At 39.4% G+C, this 20,738-nt stretch overlaps 1 protein-coding gene across 3 annotated transcripts in view; it reads left to right on the top strand.

The window, feature by feature from the left end:
• Window positions 1-20,738, top strand: part of celsr3 (cadherin, EGF LAG seven-pass G-type receptor 3) — a 108,210-nt gene that overhangs the window by 55,535 nt on the left and 31,937 nt on the right. For all 3 annotated transcript variants that reach the window (XM_017305689.1, XM_008413213.2, XM_008413214.2), the window contains 10 exons: window positions 803-972; window positions 2,450-2,635; window positions 4,845-4,955; window positions 5,087-5,255; window positions 16,527-16,668; window positions 17,925-18,045; window positions 19,292-19,475; window positions 19,668-19,769; window positions 19,858-19,952; window positions 20,369-20,578. In XM_017305689.1, coding sequence (XP_017161178.1) covers window positions 803-972; window positions 2,450-2,635; window positions 4,845-4,955; window positions 5,087-5,255; window positions 16,527-16,668; window positions 17,925-18,045; window positions 19,292-19,475; window positions 19,668-19,769; window positions 19,858-19,952; window positions 20,369-20,578 — 1,490 coding nt within the window. The remainder of the gene's footprint in view (window positions 1-802; window positions 973-2,449; window positions 2,636-4,844; window positions 4,956-5,086; window positions 5,256-16,526; window positions 16,669-17,924; window positions 18,046-19,291; window positions 19,476-19,667; window positions 19,770-19,857; window positions 19,953-20,368; window positions 20,579-20,738) is intronic.

The raw sequence follows: 20,738 nt of genomic DNA, 5'->3' as shown, positions 1-20,738 counted from the left end.
GTGTTATTACACAACATGCAATAACACAATTATTACATGTTGTGTTAATAATTGCGCTATCATTAATCTACTGTAATATTAGTCTGATATAATCTTTCTGTGAAATAGTAAATCAAGTAATGGCTGTAATCACTTGGCCATGTTTAAGCTGAGGTGTGAATGCCGAGACTTTCCTTCTTCAGCTGCACGTTTCCTTCCTCAGTCATGCATCGTCAGGAGCGCTAAGACATTCGTTCGTTGGTGTTTTCCTTTGTTCTTGCTCATTCTTTCCTGCAGAGCTATTATTTCACATTCACAGCTGATGGCTTTCAGAAAATGTAAGGATTGAGAAGAACCATGTGCATCTGTAGAGTTAGGCCTGGTGAAGTTTAATCATATGGATGTAATTAAGGCAAAAAAGGACAATCAAAAACTGCTGTATTTAGAAGTATCTTTGAAAACTACCTAAACTTTTCCTGGATGTTTGGCTTTATTTATTGGGCTATAATTGGACAAAGATGAACACAGGCTGATTTCCTCTATGGTTGGACAATGTTTTGCTCAGGCGGATGCCAACTGGTTATTAATCAGTTATTTTTACTGACACTTCTTGATTGTGAGTTAAAACATCCAACCCTAAAGGGAAATCATTTAGTAAAGCTGTTTTTTTTATCACTTAAAGATGAATAAAATCTTCATTTTTACCATCGCTGTTATGTTTTATTACCCTACAGCACACCTGTTTCATAATTCACAACATGTTCATGAAGATCATTTGATGGTAGCGGTTTATATTCCCACTTTTCGCCTCAATCCCCTGCAGCCATGCCACACCCACATCGCTTCCTCGGGAACAGCGCCCTCTGGTGGGACCTGAAGAATGACGTGACCATCTCCACACCCTGGTACCTGGGTTTGGTGTTCAGAACCAGAGCAAGAGACGGGACGCTGCTGCAGGCCCAGGCTGGTCAGTACACCAGTCTGCTGTTCCAGGTGGGTGCAGTTTGTTTCTATTGATGTTTTAATAAAAGCCCAAAGTTTACCAGGAACAGTTAGTTGATTCCCCACTGCACACCTACTCAGGACTTTGTCTCTATGACAACCTCACACAGTGGATCGTAGAGCCGCACCGTCATTCCCTCTGCTTTTACACCAATCAGACCGAAACGACCAAAAAGCTTTACGGTTTGAGTTGTTTTTCTTCGGTTCATTGTGCAGCTGTATCAAAATATGAGTGAATCAAGGTTGAAATATGGTTAGGCAGAAATATTAAGTCCATGCTGAAGCCTGACGTTTAAATTATACAGAAAGTGGTCGATGAATTACATGTTGACTCACCGTTCAACCATAACTGATGCTGATTCATCTATCACTAAAATTCATGCACATTGTAGATTATTTTATATTGAATCAATTTTGATTTATCCTTCATCTACATGGTAATCTCGTGTATATTTGTTTAATTACTAGCATAATTGTTTGATTTTGTGCCACCTTTTAAATGGTGTTCATATTGCTGGACAGACGTTAAAGCATCAACAAGTAAAAGAACAAAAATTTAAAGTTTCCCACCTGGAATATTTTCAAAACATTCCAGATCAACAACCTATGGAAAGATTTTGGATCTTTGCAACCCTGGTTCAGACAGAATAAAAACAGTGAATGAACCTTTAAGCAGAAGCTAGGAAGAGGACGGTACCTTTAGCGATTTTAGCTAATGGTTAGCCAAGTGTGGTAAATCAAGAACTACTTCCTTTCCTTCAAAATAAGAGTTATGCATCGTCATGTGTTCTGGCCAAAACACTTCAATAGACTCACTTCACTTTGACAGGAAATATAGTAACATATACATAACATATACAATAAAGATACAATAATGGTGCGTTTTAATATTGCAAGCGATTCGATTACATCCCAATGAGACATCTTTACTGTACTGAACATTGGTGTGAACGAGAACGTGGCTAGTTAGCTATTTTTTTTTTTGTCTTCTATATGAGAATATATTCTCTCATGAATGCTGTAACATAAATAACATCCTAATTTTCTTGCTTGTCTTTTCAGCAGTTTGTCTTGTAGCTATTTTAGACTAAATCCTGCCACACAATATAAAATACCGTTTGGAGGCGGTTAAATGTGTTGGCTGCAGTTGCACTGAAAGTGATAACACTTCACTGTCAGACTCATTCAATGCTGATCTATTTAGGTTTTAATTCTAAATTATATACTGCTGTGAAATGTGCTCTAATGAGAGCTTTTTCCTTCTTGTAAAGCCAAAAAAATAAAAAATAAATTCTTACATTTTCTGAATCTTGGCAGGAGTGTCATTAGATTTCATGCTCTTGTTTTCACACACGACCACGCTCACAAGATCAGACGCTACATTTACATGGGATCCGTTTCTTTTTTTTTGTCCTCACCCGTTCTTGTGTTTTACTTTTCTGTTTTACCGTTCTCTCTTACGTCGCAGGTGATGAACGGTCAACTGGTGTTCTCAGTGACCCGCGGCGCCACCAGACCTGTGCGCTTGCGATTGGATCAGGTTCAAGTGGCAGATGGCCGGTGGCACGACCTCCAGCTGGAACTGCGAGACGTCCGCAGCGGCCGCGAGACGCGCTACGTCGCCACGCTGCGGCTTGACTTCGGACTCTATCAGGTAAATCGTCACTATTGAGACTTCTAACTGAGTCTCTAACTGAGATGGATACCAACAATATTTTTGAGCATTTTTTTTTTTTAGATACTATGAATTTCTGTCTGTAGCTTTTTAAAATAAATAAAAGATATCCAGTCGTGTTTCAAAATCTGTGATTCAACCGTTATTAATTTTGTCATTCCGCCCTGCCGGCGTATAAATCATAGTTAAATAGAAATGTTTGCAGCATGCACAGGTTTTCTACATCCCTGCACAGAATCAGAGTCCCCCAAGATGTGGGACACTAATCCCAGTTTGCCTAATCTCTGCTGGATTACTGTGTCAGATTATGGTGGATGATGTCTATTCCATGTGTGTGTCTGCCTGGGTTTGTGTGAAGCGTGGGGCAGCCCGTAAGTACGGAGAGAAGCAGATACGCTTCATCATTTTTGGCTTGTCTGAAGTCGAATAAACACTTGTTTCATGTTGCCGGGATTCAGAAATGATCCTTGGTTACGTAACGCCTTTCATGTTTGCTGTTGTTTTTGCAGATGTTCCTCAAAGTGCATGAAAAAAAAACACGCAGGTTAGACGTTGCAGAAAGCATTTGTAGATTTGAAACATTTCTGGAGAAAATTAAACCCTGAATATTTCTGAAAGGTTGTTGCATTCAGGGATTACAAGATGCATGCGAGCGTCTTCCCTTGAAACAGTAATGAATGGAGCTCGTTGATTTCATGTTCATTCTTCCTGAGAGTTACTCACCTCGTCAGCTTTGCCTCAGGGTTGTCATCCAAGTACTGACCTCTCTTCAGTATCTTACTGACATTTGAAAAAAGAGAGTCGGTCATGTTTTCAGGGGAAGATTATTGACCCTACACTGAATTGTTGTAAGTTTTTTTGCAGTTAGATCTATATATTTGATTTAAATTTTACATGATAGACCATTTTTAATAGTTTGCCTGAAATGTGTCTTGTGCATTTGGTTTTCATCCTCTTTACTCTGATACCCCTAAATTAACTCCTCTAATTGTCTCAAAGGGGCAGCGTCTTGTAATATCAACATCTTTTGAGCTGTACATCATGTTCTGATATAATTCCCTCATCAAAAACATACCTGAAGTCCAACCCTGTTTGTTTCATACATATCTAAGAAATTATTTCATCTCTCACACACCCCTGGGTGGACATAGCCTCTCCTCAGAGTTGAGGCTTCAGAGTTTCGGCCACACAGAGGCATCCCTCCCCCACTCAGCTCATTCAGACTAGCCAGCAGCAATTAGCAAACACCTGGTGGAACATCTGTTGGCTGAGCACATTTTATGAGCCACTTCTCAGTGAAATGCTGATAAAAACATTCTTACAGGGTTAATATTGCAGCGTTGTTGTGAATTACTTCCTGAAGGCATTGTTTCAGAAAGAGCAGGAGTTTTTAAGAAGACAGAGGCCCAATTTCAAGGCACTTAACAAGAAGTAACATTTCTTTTAAGTCATACTTGACATATTTAGTATTTTTATAACAACTGAAGGTAATAATGATCCTGCTATAAAGTGGCACAATGTACCTGGAAAACCCAAGTAGCAAATAAATGCACCTTTGCTTAATTTAATTTCCGTATAAATACAGACAGCTGCTGTGTTAAAGCTTCTCATTGTTCAGTGAAGCAGTCAAGAGGCAAATCTGGTAAATCTGGAAGAACTACAGAAATCCAAAGGTCAGATGTTAACAGGATGAATATTAGTCAAACGCTCCACTAATCTGGCCTTTATGGAAGAACGGCAACCAGCTGAAACATTAAGCCAGAGCTATAATAAGGTGGTTTAGATCAAAGACTGTTCACTCTTAATCCAGTCTGATATACAGTGTTGCAAAGCAGAATGGGGGAAAAAATATCTCCTTATGTGCAGAGCCCTGTCAAGATGTACCCCTGTAACTACTGTAGGTTTTCTAAAGTGACAGTCGGGCTGAATATAAATTGAAGCTTTTGTGATTTTATCTGAAAAAATATTATACTGTGTGCAAACTTTCCCCAATGAAAATGATTGTAGCTCTAGTGTGAAAAAAGTTAAATTGTCAAAGTGATATGAACATTTAAATCTTTAAATTCTTACTTTGGGACTTATGTAGATTATTAGATTTTTTTTATACATTTTTAAATAATTAATAAAGGCAGCAGCAATCTTATCAAACTAACTCTTTCAGCTCTGTGTCTTTGCTTGCCCCCATTAGGGAACAGTGATTGTGGGAAATGACATTCACGGCTTGAAAGTGAAACACCTGCATGTCGGAGGAGTGCTGGGCTCTGGCGAGGTCCAGAACGGGATAAAAGGATGCATACAGGTGAAGATTAATGCGCTGAATTTTTAATGTTTCGGCGGATGGGTAGATGGAGGCTTTCAATGTCAGAGGAAATCAGTCACTTCTCAGCTATTTCTTACCTCACTTCGACACCATCCTTGCTTCGCCTGCAGGGAGTTCGTCTGGGCGTGAGGCCGGATGCCCCCGCCCTCCCGCGCCCATCCAGGGTTGTCAAGGTGGAGACTGGCTGTAATGTCGGAAACCCCTGTGTCTCGTCTCCTTGTCCAGCTCACAGCCGCTGCACCGATGTCTGGGAGCGCCACACGTGCATCTGTGAACCAGGTCAGGACACACGCAGCTGGTTTTCTGCTTTAAGTGGCCGAATGTATTAGTCTGCTGATGACGATGTCATAATACTGAAACACTTGCTCTTGGGCTCTTAGGCTCAGTTAACTCTAACTAAACCATCTGCTTAATTCCGTTTGTAAATATGAAGAATATTATTATTGCATTGCTTTGGCTTCTGATTTATGGTTTACTCAGTTTTGATTCAAGATTTTACTGGTCAAACATAAGTGTAAACGAACACTCATATTTTTAAAGAGATATGCGTTTTCTGCTGTGAATATTTTATGACATCGACGTGCAAACACTTCACAGAAAACACAGCTAAAGGTCTTCATAGTGACGACTTGGATCCTTTACTTTGACCACTCAGCGTGTGTGAAAAAAACACAGCAGCAACAATCATGTTTTATTTATTTATTTTTACCCCATTTTGAACATTTAAAAAGACTTCTTGCTATGAAATGATTAGTTCTTTGGTTAAAACTTTATTACATTAAGACAAGACAGTATAGATGTTTTTTTGTTTTGGCTTTTTTGTTTTTTTTTACTTTGTTTTGTGTAAAGATGCAGAAGCTGGAAATTGGGTTGCCTACATTAATTTATTTTGATGAGATTCTCTTTTTGTCCTGAACCGACTATTCTGACATCTCCTGTTAACCACATTATTTTTATATCTTTTTCATAGAAATCTTGCTGGTTTAATTTTGTTTGGAGATGTTGTAATTATGAGCTTTTCTTCCATCATGATCACAAAGCGAATGTGCAGCGAAAATGAGTGCGTCCTCTTAAACATCAAGTTTAATCTTTCACTTTGAAACATGGATTTCAATCTATAACGGAGACGGTTCCCCAAAATCTGATGTTTTTCTTCTATGTTGCTATTTTTAGTTTGAACTCTTGTGTTCTTATGTATTTATACAATTATTACTCACAAGAAACAAACCAAAAAGCTTAATATATTAAAACTATTTCATGAGGGCTTTAGTTATGTAATTTGTTGCTCATTTTGTTTTATTAACTTATAACTTTTATTTACAATTGTCGTAGTTCTTACTGCAGGATTTAAGCACTATTGTACTTTGACAAAACCAAAGAGCCCTTCATAAGGAGCAGTAAACAGACCTGTAGGAAAGAATTTAATCCAAAACATTAAGATTCACAATAACCCCCTGAAAAACAAGTATTTAGCAAAATCTAACTCGATCATTTCCTCAGAGAAATGAAGTCAAAATGTTCCAATTAAGTATTTAATTCCAGCTACTTTGTTGTGATAAAAGCTCATAATTTACAAGGTTTGGATTTGATTGAAATAAAGGTTTTCAGGAGTTGATCATAATCTTTAAACAATGTAAGGGTTTCTGTTTACAGCACTTTAGTTCTGAGGCAACATAGCATCACAAAAAAAAATCAAATGATCATTAAGAGGTTTACTTACTGAAACCTACAGAAACTGTTTTCTTTCATTACCATCCTTGTCACTTTGTGCTGGAAAGCTGAAATATAGATCCTTTTGTCAAAGTAAGTTTTGTCTTGTTTTCTTTTTCTGATTTATAAAGTTCAGCAAATCTTTTCCTAACTTGCATTGCATATTCATTCTGGTTTCTTCTTTTCCTTTCTTTTTCTTTTTTTTAAGTATAATCAAGTAATAGGATATCATATAATTTTTATCCTGTAATCAACTGAAAAAAAATGAAGTTCAAAAATGTATTTTACTTGCAGGATTTGCTGATTATTGCACCGAGAATTTCACAATTAGTACTTAACAGGAGATTTGGTTCTTCACCGAATAAAAACATTCAAATTAAAGTTTTGACATTTCCCAACGTTATCAGTGTGAGACTGTTTAATGGCTGGAAGTGCAGCTTTTTTAATGGCATCTTTGCCATAGTTGCTAATAGGTGTGAATGGGTGCTGCATGATGATGTGTCCTTCAGGACACACTTACCTGAAAGGTATGTCAAAGTGTCCTTTTTATTGAATTAAAAAAAAAAGTTAGGTAGACTTTCTGAAATAGAAGGAGAAATTAAATTATTACACGCCCATCTCTCTGTAGGGGTCTGCCAGCACTCTGACTGGGTTAAACTGATGTTTAGGTAAACATAACGAGCTCTCAGTTGAAGCCAGAGAAAGAGGTTGAGGCCAGGCTAACTTCCAAATCCCCTTGGTTAGGTGAAATATAATGAGGCAGAATTACCACACTGGAGAAAAAGATGATTAAAAGAAGAAACGGAGGAGGGAGGGGAAACAGATGAGAGAAAATTTAAAATATAGTATTTGTGGAGAGATGGAGAGAAACAATAGGAAGGATTAAAAATGCAGAGGAGGAACAAAAGCGCCCAAATATTTTAATGATTAATGAGTTGGGGGGGAAAAAAAAGCACATGGCAGAAATGGTGCAAAAATGAAAGTTTTGAGGCAACGCAAGGGCACATAAAATCACATCAAATAGCCTGAAAACTCTTGTGACACATTTGGGAATAGATGCATTAAAAGCTTATGCAAAATTACAGAAAAATTAAGATGACAGCTGCACACCCAACAAGAAAAATAAAAAGGCAACAGCGAAAGCTGAAGAGAGAAGACGAACAGACATCTGGTGATAATTCAGAGATTTATTAACGACAGCTGCAGTTCAGTTCTGCAGGTATTGATTAAACATGCAAGACCAACTGAGCAGAGATGATTAAGGCATGTTATTCATACTTATGATTAAAGGAGAACGGGGAACCAAAGGTCTGATGGGATATTAATGAAAAAAGGAAAAGGAGAACAGAAAGAAAAGACGGCTCCATTATTCAATCAGAAAGCTGATTCTCTTTTTAGTTGCCTCTCTTCATATTCTCATTCTTTGTCTTCCTAAGTTATCTTAAAACTAAATGAAAAGTAGAGTTAACCAACTAAAATGTTTAGCTGCTACAGATACACATAAACCTTGTGCTGGCAACATTTTCATTGACTCCAATTGTAAATGTATTGAACGAAACGTTTATTACATTGAATCATGTCTTTATTAGTTAAAATGAAACCTTTTCCCATACAGTTTTGAATAAAATCAACTCTCTTTTTCCCCCTCTGTTCTTAAAAGCCATCAAAGCTGGAGCTCTAAGCAGCTAAGCTAACATGTTGCTGATCTGCAGTGGTCTGCTTTCAGTCACTAAACAGAGCATAGATGAGGGTAGGAACATCTTGTGACTCTCTCTTTTCTGTGACACACCGGTGCAGCTCTTGCATCGCTGCAGACGCTGCATCAATCCACTTATCAATCTATCGGTCTTCTTCCATCATTTGTCAAAAAGATCCCAAACAGCCTCTGTGTGGGGCAGAACCGTCACTGACACACAGTGGCGGAGCTAGACTTTTAAAGTTGGGGGGGCCAAGGGGGGCCAGGACTACCTCTGGGGGGGCAAAATTTTAAATGTGTGTGTGCACATATATATAATTTTAAAAAATAACCAAACTGAATATTTGGTTAGTTTTTAAGCCCCTCTGTCATGTTATAATTAACACCTTTGACTGGCGCACATGGAGACATGATAGACTTTACGCAGAGTTCATCGCAGAGGAAACTAAAATCAATCAAATAAAAGATCCTTTCTGAATATCATCTCATGGACACTGAACTAAATGCGTCTTTCTGACCGGGAGCTGACAGCGTGTTGAAGAGTTATGGACACCTTGGTTAGGAAGCTCTGGCTTGACAGGTAATTTGACGGGTAACAATATTTCGGGTCGGACCAGAATTATTTGCCTGATGGTGGTTCGGGCTTCTAATGACTTTACATTTAATGAGTTTGCAGCACACAGAGAAAACCTAAAGAGAATGTGATCTACTTATTGTAGTTTATGTAGAGGAATAACAGCTGACTGTTGAGAGAGGAAAGAAATTAAAGTGCAGATCCGTTAGGCAGAAACAAGCGCAGTGCGCTGGGCAATAAATGCGCTTAAATGCTCCAGTTAATCACACATGAGATGACAAACGCCAAATATACAATATATAGTTACACTGCTTACGTTAATGGTGTTTTAAAAGCAAAACCAGTAAAAACTTAACCTAGTTAATATGTCAGATTCCCTCCTCTCCCTCGTCTTAATAAGAACAGAGAGCAGTTCGCTGGTTTCTGTCCAGACTGTGATCAGCTGCCACTTGGTGCGCAGACAGTTTCAACTTTACGCACAGAGGACATCGTGGAGCTAATTATTAATCAGACTAAGAACAATATCAGTCAGAGAATCACCTCTGATCTGGACGCTTTAACGGACCAGAGGCTTTGGAGCGTCCAGCAGCTGATCCACTTCTGCGGGGTTTTTCTCCGCTGAGGGAAGTGATGCGGGATCAGGAAACGATCAGAGTTCTGCCGTCTTCTAATCACGTCATTTCGTGAAATCTTACCTGATTTCAAAAACGTTCTAGCAGAGAAATAATAAATGTTTCGTTTGATGACTATACAAATTGGAAATAAAATTACTTTTTTTCTTTGACGGACAACGAAAAAAACTGTAGCGCCACCTCTGCTCCAAACTATGAACATTGTCGGCCCCTCTTCGTTTTTTTTGCGGAGGATTAATACATAACTTATTGGTGTTTTACAACCACCAGGTATGAAGGGCTTTAGCCTTTGAGTTGCACCACAGCGCAGCATAACTGAAACACCCAGGAGAAGAATATCAGCTTGTTGTTATGAGTATAAAGGAGGCTGGTATCGCGCCTGATAAAAATCTATTTATTTATGTCACATGGGCTTATATAAAGTTTTATACATTTTCTCTTGATATATTTATTATTGTTTTTCTTCTTTAGATATTAGGTTGGCTTAGAATGATTCCAAATAATGTACAGGAATGACCTGGTGCTGTTACATGTCAATCATCTGGGGGGGCCATTAGGGGGGCCAATCAGATGACAGGGGGGGCACTGGCCCCCATCTCCCCCCCTCTGGCTCCGCCACTGCTGACACAGAGAGGGCGCTCTACCTTTGTCCAGTTCATTGTTTTAGATTGGAAGCTGGTTAGGAGCTGGCAGGCTTACATTGGTTGTTTGAGTCTCACCAATGCGAGTCTAAAACATTTCAAACAGAATTTGTTTTTGAATCTCAAATGTTATTTTCTGTGTGTATATTCTTTTACAAACAAATGCGATTGTGTTACTCTGATAAACTTTTGGAGCCCAGATCAAACAAAAGCCACTGTGAGCAACTTCCTGTTGGTAGATACTATTTAAGAAAATGTTCTGTTGCGACTGAAGACCCGTCCTCAACAGCTCTAGCAAATGTTGCTGCTGCTAAGTTCATTGGATGGAGAGGAAACTTGAAACAAAGTTAGCAACAGAGGAGTAGTTGATCAAAAGAAATGAAAAGATGAAAGTAAAAGAGGATGGTGTGAAGGAAAAATGAATGTGCTCTGAATAAGAGTGTGGTTGTAGCAGAGCCTCGGGTGTGGGAGCGCGGGGAGGAAGCAGAGAGGCGCTGCATCCCTGTAGCATCCTCTGCTAGCCTGCAAGCAAATGCTAACACCGTGACTCATTAAGATGGGAGCACGCACAGATGTTTTCACACCTAGATGGGATTACAGATACATGAACACACACACACACACTCAGATCTGCAAGCTTGATGTGCGCACACCTATTTACTGTAAACTTGCTCAGGGTGACGTTCTCATTATCATTATGTTTCATCAGCACAATAAGAATTAAAATTTAAAAGTGTTATACAATGAATGCTGCTTAGAGACAAATCAAACTTTAATAAATGTAGATGGGAGGGAGAAGAGAAGAGGTGCCGTGTGAATAATTCCCTTTCATTTACGTGTGTGTGTTTTTAGCCTCGTGCTGGGCCAAGCCTAATAAGTTTCACACTGCTGACAGTTATTCAGATTTGAGCGATACAGCCTCCTACGAGGAGAACAGATGCCTTCTGTGTAAACCACACTGAGACGAGGCTCTGCGCAAAGATGCGAGCTTTTCCAGCTCCTCGCTTTGTGTGTCTGGAAGTACATCCACACAGGCGTTTGCTTACCTGGCATGTCGGCGTCAGACAGTTGCCACTGGCTAATTTTCTGCTGTAAGAAAATTCGGCCTAAAGTGATAAATTACAGCCATGCAATTCACTGAATTGAGTTCCCAGAGTTGGTTAAAAACCAACTCAATTACAATCTCTGTGGAGGAAATAGTCATTTAGTGGAAGTGGGACTATTTGTTATGAAGTCGGTGATTGAAAACAACTAAAAAAAAAAAAACATATGTATATTTGTACCTGAGGATATTTTTTTTTCCTGGGAAGAACTGAATGAAGGTTATTGTTTTTTGTGTGGCGCGCAGCTGCAGTTTGTTTGGCTCCATCCCTCAGGGACAAAAAGGGACAGAGAAATGATTTATGAGTTTCGAGCTACATTTTCTGTGTTGGAACCTGCAGGAGGTGCTGGATCTCCTCAAGCTGCTGAATCAGGATAACGTTGTTCTCTGTGACAAACGACTTCACACCTGAGAATGGCGTTTATTGACCAAGATTGACTATGAAGATTAGAAATTTATCAGCCAGCGATTGTTATCCAGTTATATATAAATTATGCTTTTATAAAACTTGAAGCAGTTTTGTGTCATTTAAAAATTGGACCTTAGATCTTATCAGTTTGTTTGCTGTAGACACACAATTTGCTTGCATTTCTTTCTTGAACCCTTTTAAATTTCCAAAGATAAAATCATTTGATGAAGATGGAAGGAAGTAAAATAGAACTTCAAAACCAACAAGGTAATTTGCAGTAAACTCAAGCCCTGGACTGGATTAACAGGCGCTGACTACAAAGCCTTTAAAACACGGTTTGTACTTCATGTCACATTTGTGTGAACCAAAAAATGTGCACGTTCCCAAGTAATGAAGCCAAAGTCTTCTCACGTCTTGTTCTCTTGACGAGACCACACTATTTCATGTATGGTCTCGTCATGTGAGCTCGATGTGTTTTAAGATTCGACAGTTTGATTCAAGCAGTAAAATCGGTGTGACAGTTTTGTCCTGGTGATTGGATACTTTGGCATTCCCGACCTTTGTAGAGTCAAAGATGCCATTGGAAACACATGAGAAGAAAGGCTGGTTCAGAGAACAGATGGCCTATTGATCTACCCTGATTAAAGTCTTTTGGGGAAAGTCAACCTGCTGTTGTGATACAACAAAGTCAGACGAGGAACGGTGAGTCACTCCGGATGCAAGCAAAGCTCAGTGGGCATAACTTTTGAAACAAACTTATAGACCTTGACTTGGGAAGTCAGAAACATATTTAACTTCAAATGATGTATGCCTCGTTGTTTTCCCAGACTCAAACCTCCCCCTATCTGTGTCTATTGTTGTGACAAGGCCAGTGTCATTACGAGAATCCGAAAACGGCCAAGGCCGCCGGTTCCTCCCTCAGCCCGTTTCCATGGTGAGAGCGTGAAGATGTATACGCTTGACGGAATAACCGAGTGTGTGCATGATGAGCACCCGGGAGGAGATGAAAAGGAAAAAAGAAAGACGATTACGTTACGTTTCTTAAGCCGTTATTTTGCTTGAACTCTTGTTTATGTGTGGAAAAAATCCAGAACTGGAAACTAAAAATATAAGCGCCTCAGTTTTTTTTTTGCATAACTCATAACCTTTAGACAGGAGGACTAAAAAGAAATGTGATGCAGACTGTATTAGAAAATCAATGACACTCGATTTCTCTTTTTTAATTTATATATGTACTTTTTCTTTTTTTTAAATTTCATGAAGAACGAAGGTAGGAGATAATAAGCAGAAGTCGCTGAAAAGCTGTGTGGATCTGCAGCTGCAGTCCAAGGCCAAAGGCTTAATGGAGACTCTCTGCTGCATTTTCTACAAACACACAAAAGCCCACCTCACACATCATTGTCGGCTCCAGAGGGAGGGGAGAGAAGTGCTCAGTGAGCTGCGCACATCAGTCAGTGCCTCTTCAATCCATAACAAAAATCCCTCATTTCATTGCTGTGAAATTAAAAAGGGAGCCTGGAGGCTGTGGTTGTTTGCTTTAACCCTTGTGTCTAGAAATGGGGTCCAACTGACCCCACACATGTAAAACCTGTATCATTTGCCATAGTCCTCTATGTTTGCCTCAGTCCTCACACGCACAAGGGTTAAGCAGGTGAAAGCAGAGATTTTTACCGATTAAGATGATGCTTTGGGTACAGTGGGAGATCTTCCTGCAAAAGTTGTATCGCTTTTTAACCCGATATGTGCAAACGTGCATTTTTATTCTCACATTGTGTATGAACAGAACAAAGAGTTCAACTGTGCCGCTGTATTCCCTTTGTACGTGTATGTTTTCCTTGTTTCCTTGGATGTTAACATTTATGTGACCGTATTTTCCGGACTATAAGGCGCTACTTTTTTCCCACGCTTTGAACCATGCGGCTTACAGCCCGGTGCGGCTTTTCTGTGTATTTTTCTTCAACCACCAGGGGGCTCTTTAGCAGGAAGTGAATCATTGGAAGTCAAAATTGGAAATCAAAGAAGAAAGTGCTAATTTTCATTTAGAGCATTCGCATGCTAGCAGCAGGTACGATGGAGAAATGTTTTCAAACTCATACCCCCTCATCACGGAAACAACATTAAGTTCATATGATGCAGTTTTTAAGTTGAAGGCTATCGATTTAGCAGTACAGATCAATAGACGCTGTGCGTAAGCTTGGCGTGAACGAATCCATGGTTCGATGTTGGAGACGCTGCGTCCTTGTGGAAAACCGAGAGCGGCAGAAAACCTGGTGCGGCTTATATGTACGTTTCAAGTTGTGTTTTTTTACTTTGTAAATGCGGCTTATAGTGAGGTGCCCTCTATAGTCCGGAAAATATGGTATATTCTGTCACGTGACCCGGTGTTCAAACGAAGCTCCAAACCATCAAAGGTCCTTATATAAATGCATACATTTTAACACATGCCATAGATATGATTAGTATTTCTTTACTGAAGAAAGGAAATAATTAGTTAGATGTATCAGCATAAATAAATGAAAATATTTAACATTTTTATCTAAATTAAAGTTTTAAAGTAATTGGCAAGTCTACTTTGTAGAAGTGCGAATAATAATTTTCACTTGATGGTTGTGTTGGCATGGTTACAATCTGATGGTGTGAGTTTAATGTTTTCTTTTTGTTTAAGCTCAGTTTGTTCACAAACACATCTCAACAACACCACAATATAAACCTATCACTTCTTTTAAAACCAGCCAGTCATGCTTGGTGTCCCAGATTTCTCCTCATCTGAAGCGCTCAAAGTGTTGGTAACGTTCTTAACAGGAAAAGGGGCTCCGGAGCAAAATATGCTTGTTATAGCAGATCAACAAATAAGTCATGCTTTAAGATTTTCCTAAAAGTGAATGTCTTTATGAGCATATAAACACAGAGCATAATACAATGATGTGAATTGTTTTTGCTCTGGAATCAGTAGAAAATGAAATGCTTTATCCCAAGGATAAGTGAAATCCCTCCGATATTTTTATTCTAAACATCTATTTTACACTAAAGGAAAACTGTCTTTTTATTCACTGTTTCCATCTCAGTCAATATACCAGAAACTTTTATTCACCTCCCGAAATTAAAGGTGTTTTACCGTTTATTACCCCAGAGTTGAGTTATTGCTTCTGTAAATAACCCTTCCTTAAAGACTAAATTGCCCAATTATGTCATTTTCGTATTAAAATAAGCCCTTGGTGAGAAGCTGATTCCATTTGTTCATGAACACACCCCAAAGTGTTCATGAAGCACTCCGCTTTAGTCGTTAGATTAAAAAGGGGCTTCATGTGTGGGCCTCTATTACCATGTAAGAGGCCGCTGTGTGTTTTGTGTGGAGTGTCTGGGGATCGCACTGGAGTGAGTGACGGCTTCATTCACCGCAACACACAGGTGCAGCTCTGAAGGGAGCGCAGTCGGTGTGTTGCAGAAGTGTTTTCAACTACCTTGGAGTGTTTTAAAGTATATATGCTGCTGGAGACCTGGGGGCTCTTACCTGAGAGAGAAGTTTGTGTTGCTTAGATAAATTCATGTTTATTAATTATTCATTCCCACTGGTTTTTCTCTCATGATCAGTGCTTTACTATGTAAACTTGTAGTTGGGGGTCATTATAAAAAGGAATGATTTAATTAGTGAAATTGCCCAATAAAGATGATGAAAAATGTTTTATCATCTTTATTGACTAATATTTAGTCAATATGTTTTTTTTAGCAAATTGAATATTTAATGTCTCTGATTAACTGAAAGGGTTTTTAATTTAAGTTTGATACATAGTTAGGATATCAAAACTATTTCTTCCCTCTGTTTTCAAGAGCTTTCACAGTAATATTTCTATTATTGTATAAAACAGTAATTTATAATTTTCTGCACCGTTTTGGTCTTTGGAGATTTGCTTGCTCAGCGTTTTTCAGACCACAGCTAAACAAGATGAAGCAGTGTTTAGCTTCTGTGCTCACCAGCTCTGGAACAAACCGCCTTAAAACTTGAGATGTACAGAAACGGTTTGTACCTTTAAATCCGGACTGTTTACTGCAGCTTTTGATCACAAACGATCAGACTAATGAATAAATATCAAAGGATATCTTTCATATCTGCATTGCAACTTATATGTCTTTTAAGAATTGCTTCCATGCTTATGCTTTATTTTTATTTCTCTTTCCTTTCATCTCCTGCAAAGCCCTTTAGATTGTCTTGTGTATGAATGGTGTTATTTAGAACTGTCTAATGTTGTGTGAGTGAAGGTAAGCGAGTAAAACCACTTTTTGTTTAGGGATTGTTTCTAATGAAATCTAAGCTGATCATAAAGACACCATAAAAACGAAAAATGTGTATTTATGACTAAAACAATCTGCTCTCGATTGCTTCGTGCAAACTCAGATCATTAGCAGTCTGGAAGTGGAGAGAGCGACTCCGACTGGACCGACGTTTTAAAAGAGATTTGAAAACATGCAAAGTTTGCTGAAAGTCTCATTGTTGCAGCTGTTTGAATACGTCTGTAGACATATTTGAACAAGCCTCTATACGTCTCATTCTGTCATGAAACCTTTTTTTGTCTGCAAGAACGTCTCACATCTTCTGACTAATAATTACTAACGTTGTGATTTCTTTGGTCTGTCACATCTTCAACACGAAAAAGTGTTGAAATATATTCACTGATCTGTAAAAGACTGAATATTTTGTATTAATTGTGAATATAAATAACTTGGCAATTGCACCCGTTTACAAAGTTGCATATTTTGCTTAAGAACGGTTTCCCTCTGTTCTTCACAGGGTACTACGGGAAGAGCTGCACCGACGCCTGCCACCTGAACCCGTGTGAAAACGAGGCTCAGTGCCACCGGAAGCCGAGTTCTTCCCACGGATACATTTGTGACTGTGGAGATAATCACTACGGGCAGTACTGCCAGCACAGGTACACACACACGTAGACGCAAACAAGCTTAATTGATTCAGCAAGTGAACCCCAATTTACCTGTGAGATGTCAACAGCGTCTGAAGTACTTTGAAGTCTAAACCATTTAAGCTCGGTGAGCGTCGGTGTGTCTTGTTAGCTCCCTCTCTGACTTGTTGCCCCACATCTCCGGTGCTGCTTGTAATTCACTGCGGGACAGGGTCAGGCAGGAGTCAGAAGATACTCTCACGCGTTAAGGTTTCACGCGTGCGCTCAATTTTTTTCACAGCGAGAGTGACTCTGACCTGACACCGAGCTCTCTGCCTCTCAGAGAAATTCACTCCGCTTCGGCTTTTCCACATCATCTGCTCTTTGTTTGAGTTCAGGTGATTCGCAGTTCAACTAATGTGTGTGTTTTCCTTTAAGTTGCTCCTTGACAGATACTAGTAAATTAAACACTTCTTCTAATATCTTCTAATAATCTGTTACGATTTAATTTAGAAGTTTGATTCATTGATCTTTTCAAATGTCTCTTATATAATCAGTGTTCATACATATATGCATGTACTGCCACTTACAAAGCCCCATTAATCATATAAACTATAAAGTGGAGAAAAGAAGAAATGTAAAAAAAAATGAAATGCAGCTTGAAGATTTTCCGATCTTAAATTTCTTTTTAAGTTATGCAAATTCTTCTTTAATAAGTAAAACCAGGCTATGTGGTGCAATAACATGCTGAGAAGTTTTTTTTTCTCAATCATCTCTAAACCTGACATAATAAATAACATTAAATAAGTTGACAGGTGAATCAGATTTCTCCCTGAGGGAAGGCTTGTAATTTGTACAAACGTTTCAATTGTGAGGAAAGTCTTTTCTTCTTCGCCTCTGTTCTCCCATCAAGGATTATCGTCAAGCGAAGCAGTTTGTCTTTTATAAAGCAAATATGCACTAATGGAGGAGTCAATGAATGCATTCTCCCCAGATCAATTACATCTTGTGTTTGTTATATTGAAGGAATTCAAAGTAACTTCCTGCCAGATGCAATAAAGAGATGCAGACAACCAATGAAAATCTGTTTTTCAATGACTTCTCAAACTTCATACTTGATTGTAAAGCCTTGAGATTTATTTGTAAGGAGCAGAGACTCAGCTGCGACTTTAAAGTCTCCTCTTTTCGAGTCATTTCAGAATAAAAAAATTGCCAGACTGACACTACTACCGATGCATATTGTTGATCTGCTTCACTCATCTGCTGCTGTCTGTGTTTTCAACACGCAGGATCGACCACCAGTGCCCCAGGGGCTGGTGGGGATCTCCCACCTGTGGACCTTGTCACTGTGACATGAACAAAGGTTTTGACCCCGACTGTAACAAGACGAGTGGACACTGTCACTGCAAGGTAATCAACGCAAACGCAACAGCTTGGTTTTGTGGGCAACCCGTGCATCTGCAATATTTCAAAAAAAAAAAAAAAAGTATCAAAAATTTAGTGGAAAAGTGTGTGTATTGATTACAGAAACACGAAAGAACGGTTGAAGGAAACAAAAGTAATTTATTATTTACACGGCAGCTGAGGCAACATCAGACACAGATCTTTGAACAGTTTTGAATTAAAAATGGACTAGAGCTTTTCCCCCCCAAAAAACCAAAAAAAAAAACGTATTAAATAATTGCTAGCTCTTTGGTTCAAAGTTCACCTAAAAACAGAGGAAAACATGCGGTGGGTGGCTGAGGCCAGATGTCACAGAGTATTACAGACTAATCAAGACACACTGCTGTAAGACGTAAGACGAGTCCTTCGTTTCAACACATCTACCTTCTGTTCATTTATTTGAGCTGTAAAATGTTTGTGTGCTTAACCCAGATATACCCTGCACTTAATCTGATGTTTTGACCACAATCTTTAATCTCTGATATTGACCTCAGCTCTGACCCTAACACACATGTTGCACACTCACACACAAAGACACAGACAGATCTATACCCATCCCAGAGGAAGACATTTTATGGTTCCTGGAGACTAGGAGAATCTCCAGATTTTTGTACAATGATCCAGATCAATGTCTAAGCATTGCTTTGCTTCTCCTCTGTGTTTCTCCACTGGCCAGTGTTTCCATAATAATTACACCTCTCACCCCCCCTTCCTGCCGCAAAGTGGCACTTGTATGTCCAGTAAATCCAGCTCATACAGCGCCTACAGCTAATTTGACATTGGATTGGTAATTCATGTTATTGCTGCTTTTGTTTTTGAGTGCACAGAAAGAAAAAAAGCAATAGTCGATGCACTTCTGGCGATCGTTAAGCTTCTGCTGTCAGGGAAAGATGTGAAGGTGCAGATCTGGAAAGCAGTGGGAAAGTGAAAAATCGTGGAGAAAAAGTTTTTTTTTTTAAGTCTATTGTAATTTCAAAAACACTTATTATTATTCCCAAAGGGGAATTATATAATTACACCAAAATGTCTCACCTTTATCATGTTGCATCACAGCGAATTTGTCCAAATTTCCAGATATTTTCCCACATCACATACCTGTACGTACCTGATGTGTTGATACCGTTTCCAAAACTGAACTGCAGAACATTTTTGACAAAAGTCAGGCTGAGTTTGGCGAGTGTGGTCACTGCATGACCCCGTCTTCTCTGTTCAGGAGTTTCACTATCGACCTCGGGCCTCTGACACCTGCCTCCCGTGTGACTGCTACCCGGTGGGCTCCTTTTCACGGTCGTGCGAACCAGAGACGGGTCAGTGTCAGTGCAGGCCTGGCGTGATTGGCCGCCAGTGCAACATGTGTGACAACCCTTTCGCCGAAGTCACCAATTCAGGATGTGAAGGTGAGAAGGAAGAAACTAATCCTTTCAAATCTATTTCATTTTGCCTTCTTTTTCTCGTAGCATCTGTTATTTCTTATTCGTTTGCTTGGACGTCTCTGACTGTGTCTGCGTTTGCTGGTTTATTTTCAAATCTTATAATTTCAGTGGCTTGGCTTTTTATCCTGATGTGTAAAACTTTTTTCCCCCTTGCAGTTATCTATGATGGCTGTCCAAAGACCATCACTCAGGGGATCTGGTGGCCCCGAACCAAGTTTAACCTTCCTGCTGCCGTCCCCTGCCCCAAAGGCTCTGTTGGTCAGCACGCGCATATTAATGCCGCCCCATTATAATCCTTGTCCGTTTCAAGCAACGTCTTTAAAGCTTCCCTTTCTGCCTCCGTCAGGCGCAGCAATCAGACACTGTGATGCGGAGAGAGGGTGGCTGGAACCCGACCTTTACAACTGCACCTCGCCTCCGTTTGTGGAGCTCAACATTGCTGTATGTAGACGACTTTACAGACGTACCCAATGAGATACTTGTGTTTATTGGTTTCATTCGACTGTACAAGATTATTCATTTAAAACGGGGCGATGAGTGAAAAGATTAATTTGCGTCTGATTCATTATGTCTCCTTTTAAAGCTCAAAGTTGTTTTGTATGGTCACCAACTCATTCAGACATCAACATGCTAATCTGTGAATTTATTACTGTATTGAAAAATAAGGGAAGGAAATAGAAATATAACTTTTGGTGAACCAAATTAAATTTTCTCTTAGGATCAAGGATAGTGTTTGTAGCTTATACTTTGAGTACCTTGAGATTTCCATGCTAATATTTTTTTGTGTGTGAAATCCTATTAACATTTTCGAGGATGTAAATGATGCATTTCTATTTTTTTGATGTTATTTTGTGTAGCTTGACTCCCTGGAACGTAACGAGACAGAGCTCAACACCATCATGGAGAAGAAGCTTGCTCACCAACTCAGGGATGTTACCGAGGCTACCGGCCGGCTCTACGGCAATGACCTGCAGATTGCCGAACGTCTCCTCTCCCGCCTCTTGACATTTGAGACCCAGCAGAGCGGCTTCGGCCTCACCGCCACTCAGGACGCTCACTTTAATGAGGTAACGGACTGTCACGTTGTTTTTATCTACGTGGTTCCAGCATTTCCCGTGCGTGTGGTGTGCATACGTCGAACGCAGATTGCCGTTACCTTTATTAGTTCCAGTTTTAAACTGCTAAATAGCCCGCTTTACTGAGGTGCTAATGCTAGTATTCCTGTTT

Source organism: Poecilia reticulata, linkage group LG7, assembly GCF_000633615.1.
Source record: "Poecilia reticulata strain Guanapo linkage group LG7, Guppy_female_1.0+MT, whole genome shotgun sequence".
In the NCBI taxonomy this organism is placed as follows: Eukaryota; Metazoa; Chordata; class Actinopteri; order Cyprinodontiformes; family Poeciliidae; genus Poecilia; species Poecilia reticulata.
Note: the sequence above shows the minus strand (reverse complement) of the source record. Positions and strands in the feature narration are given on the sequence as shown.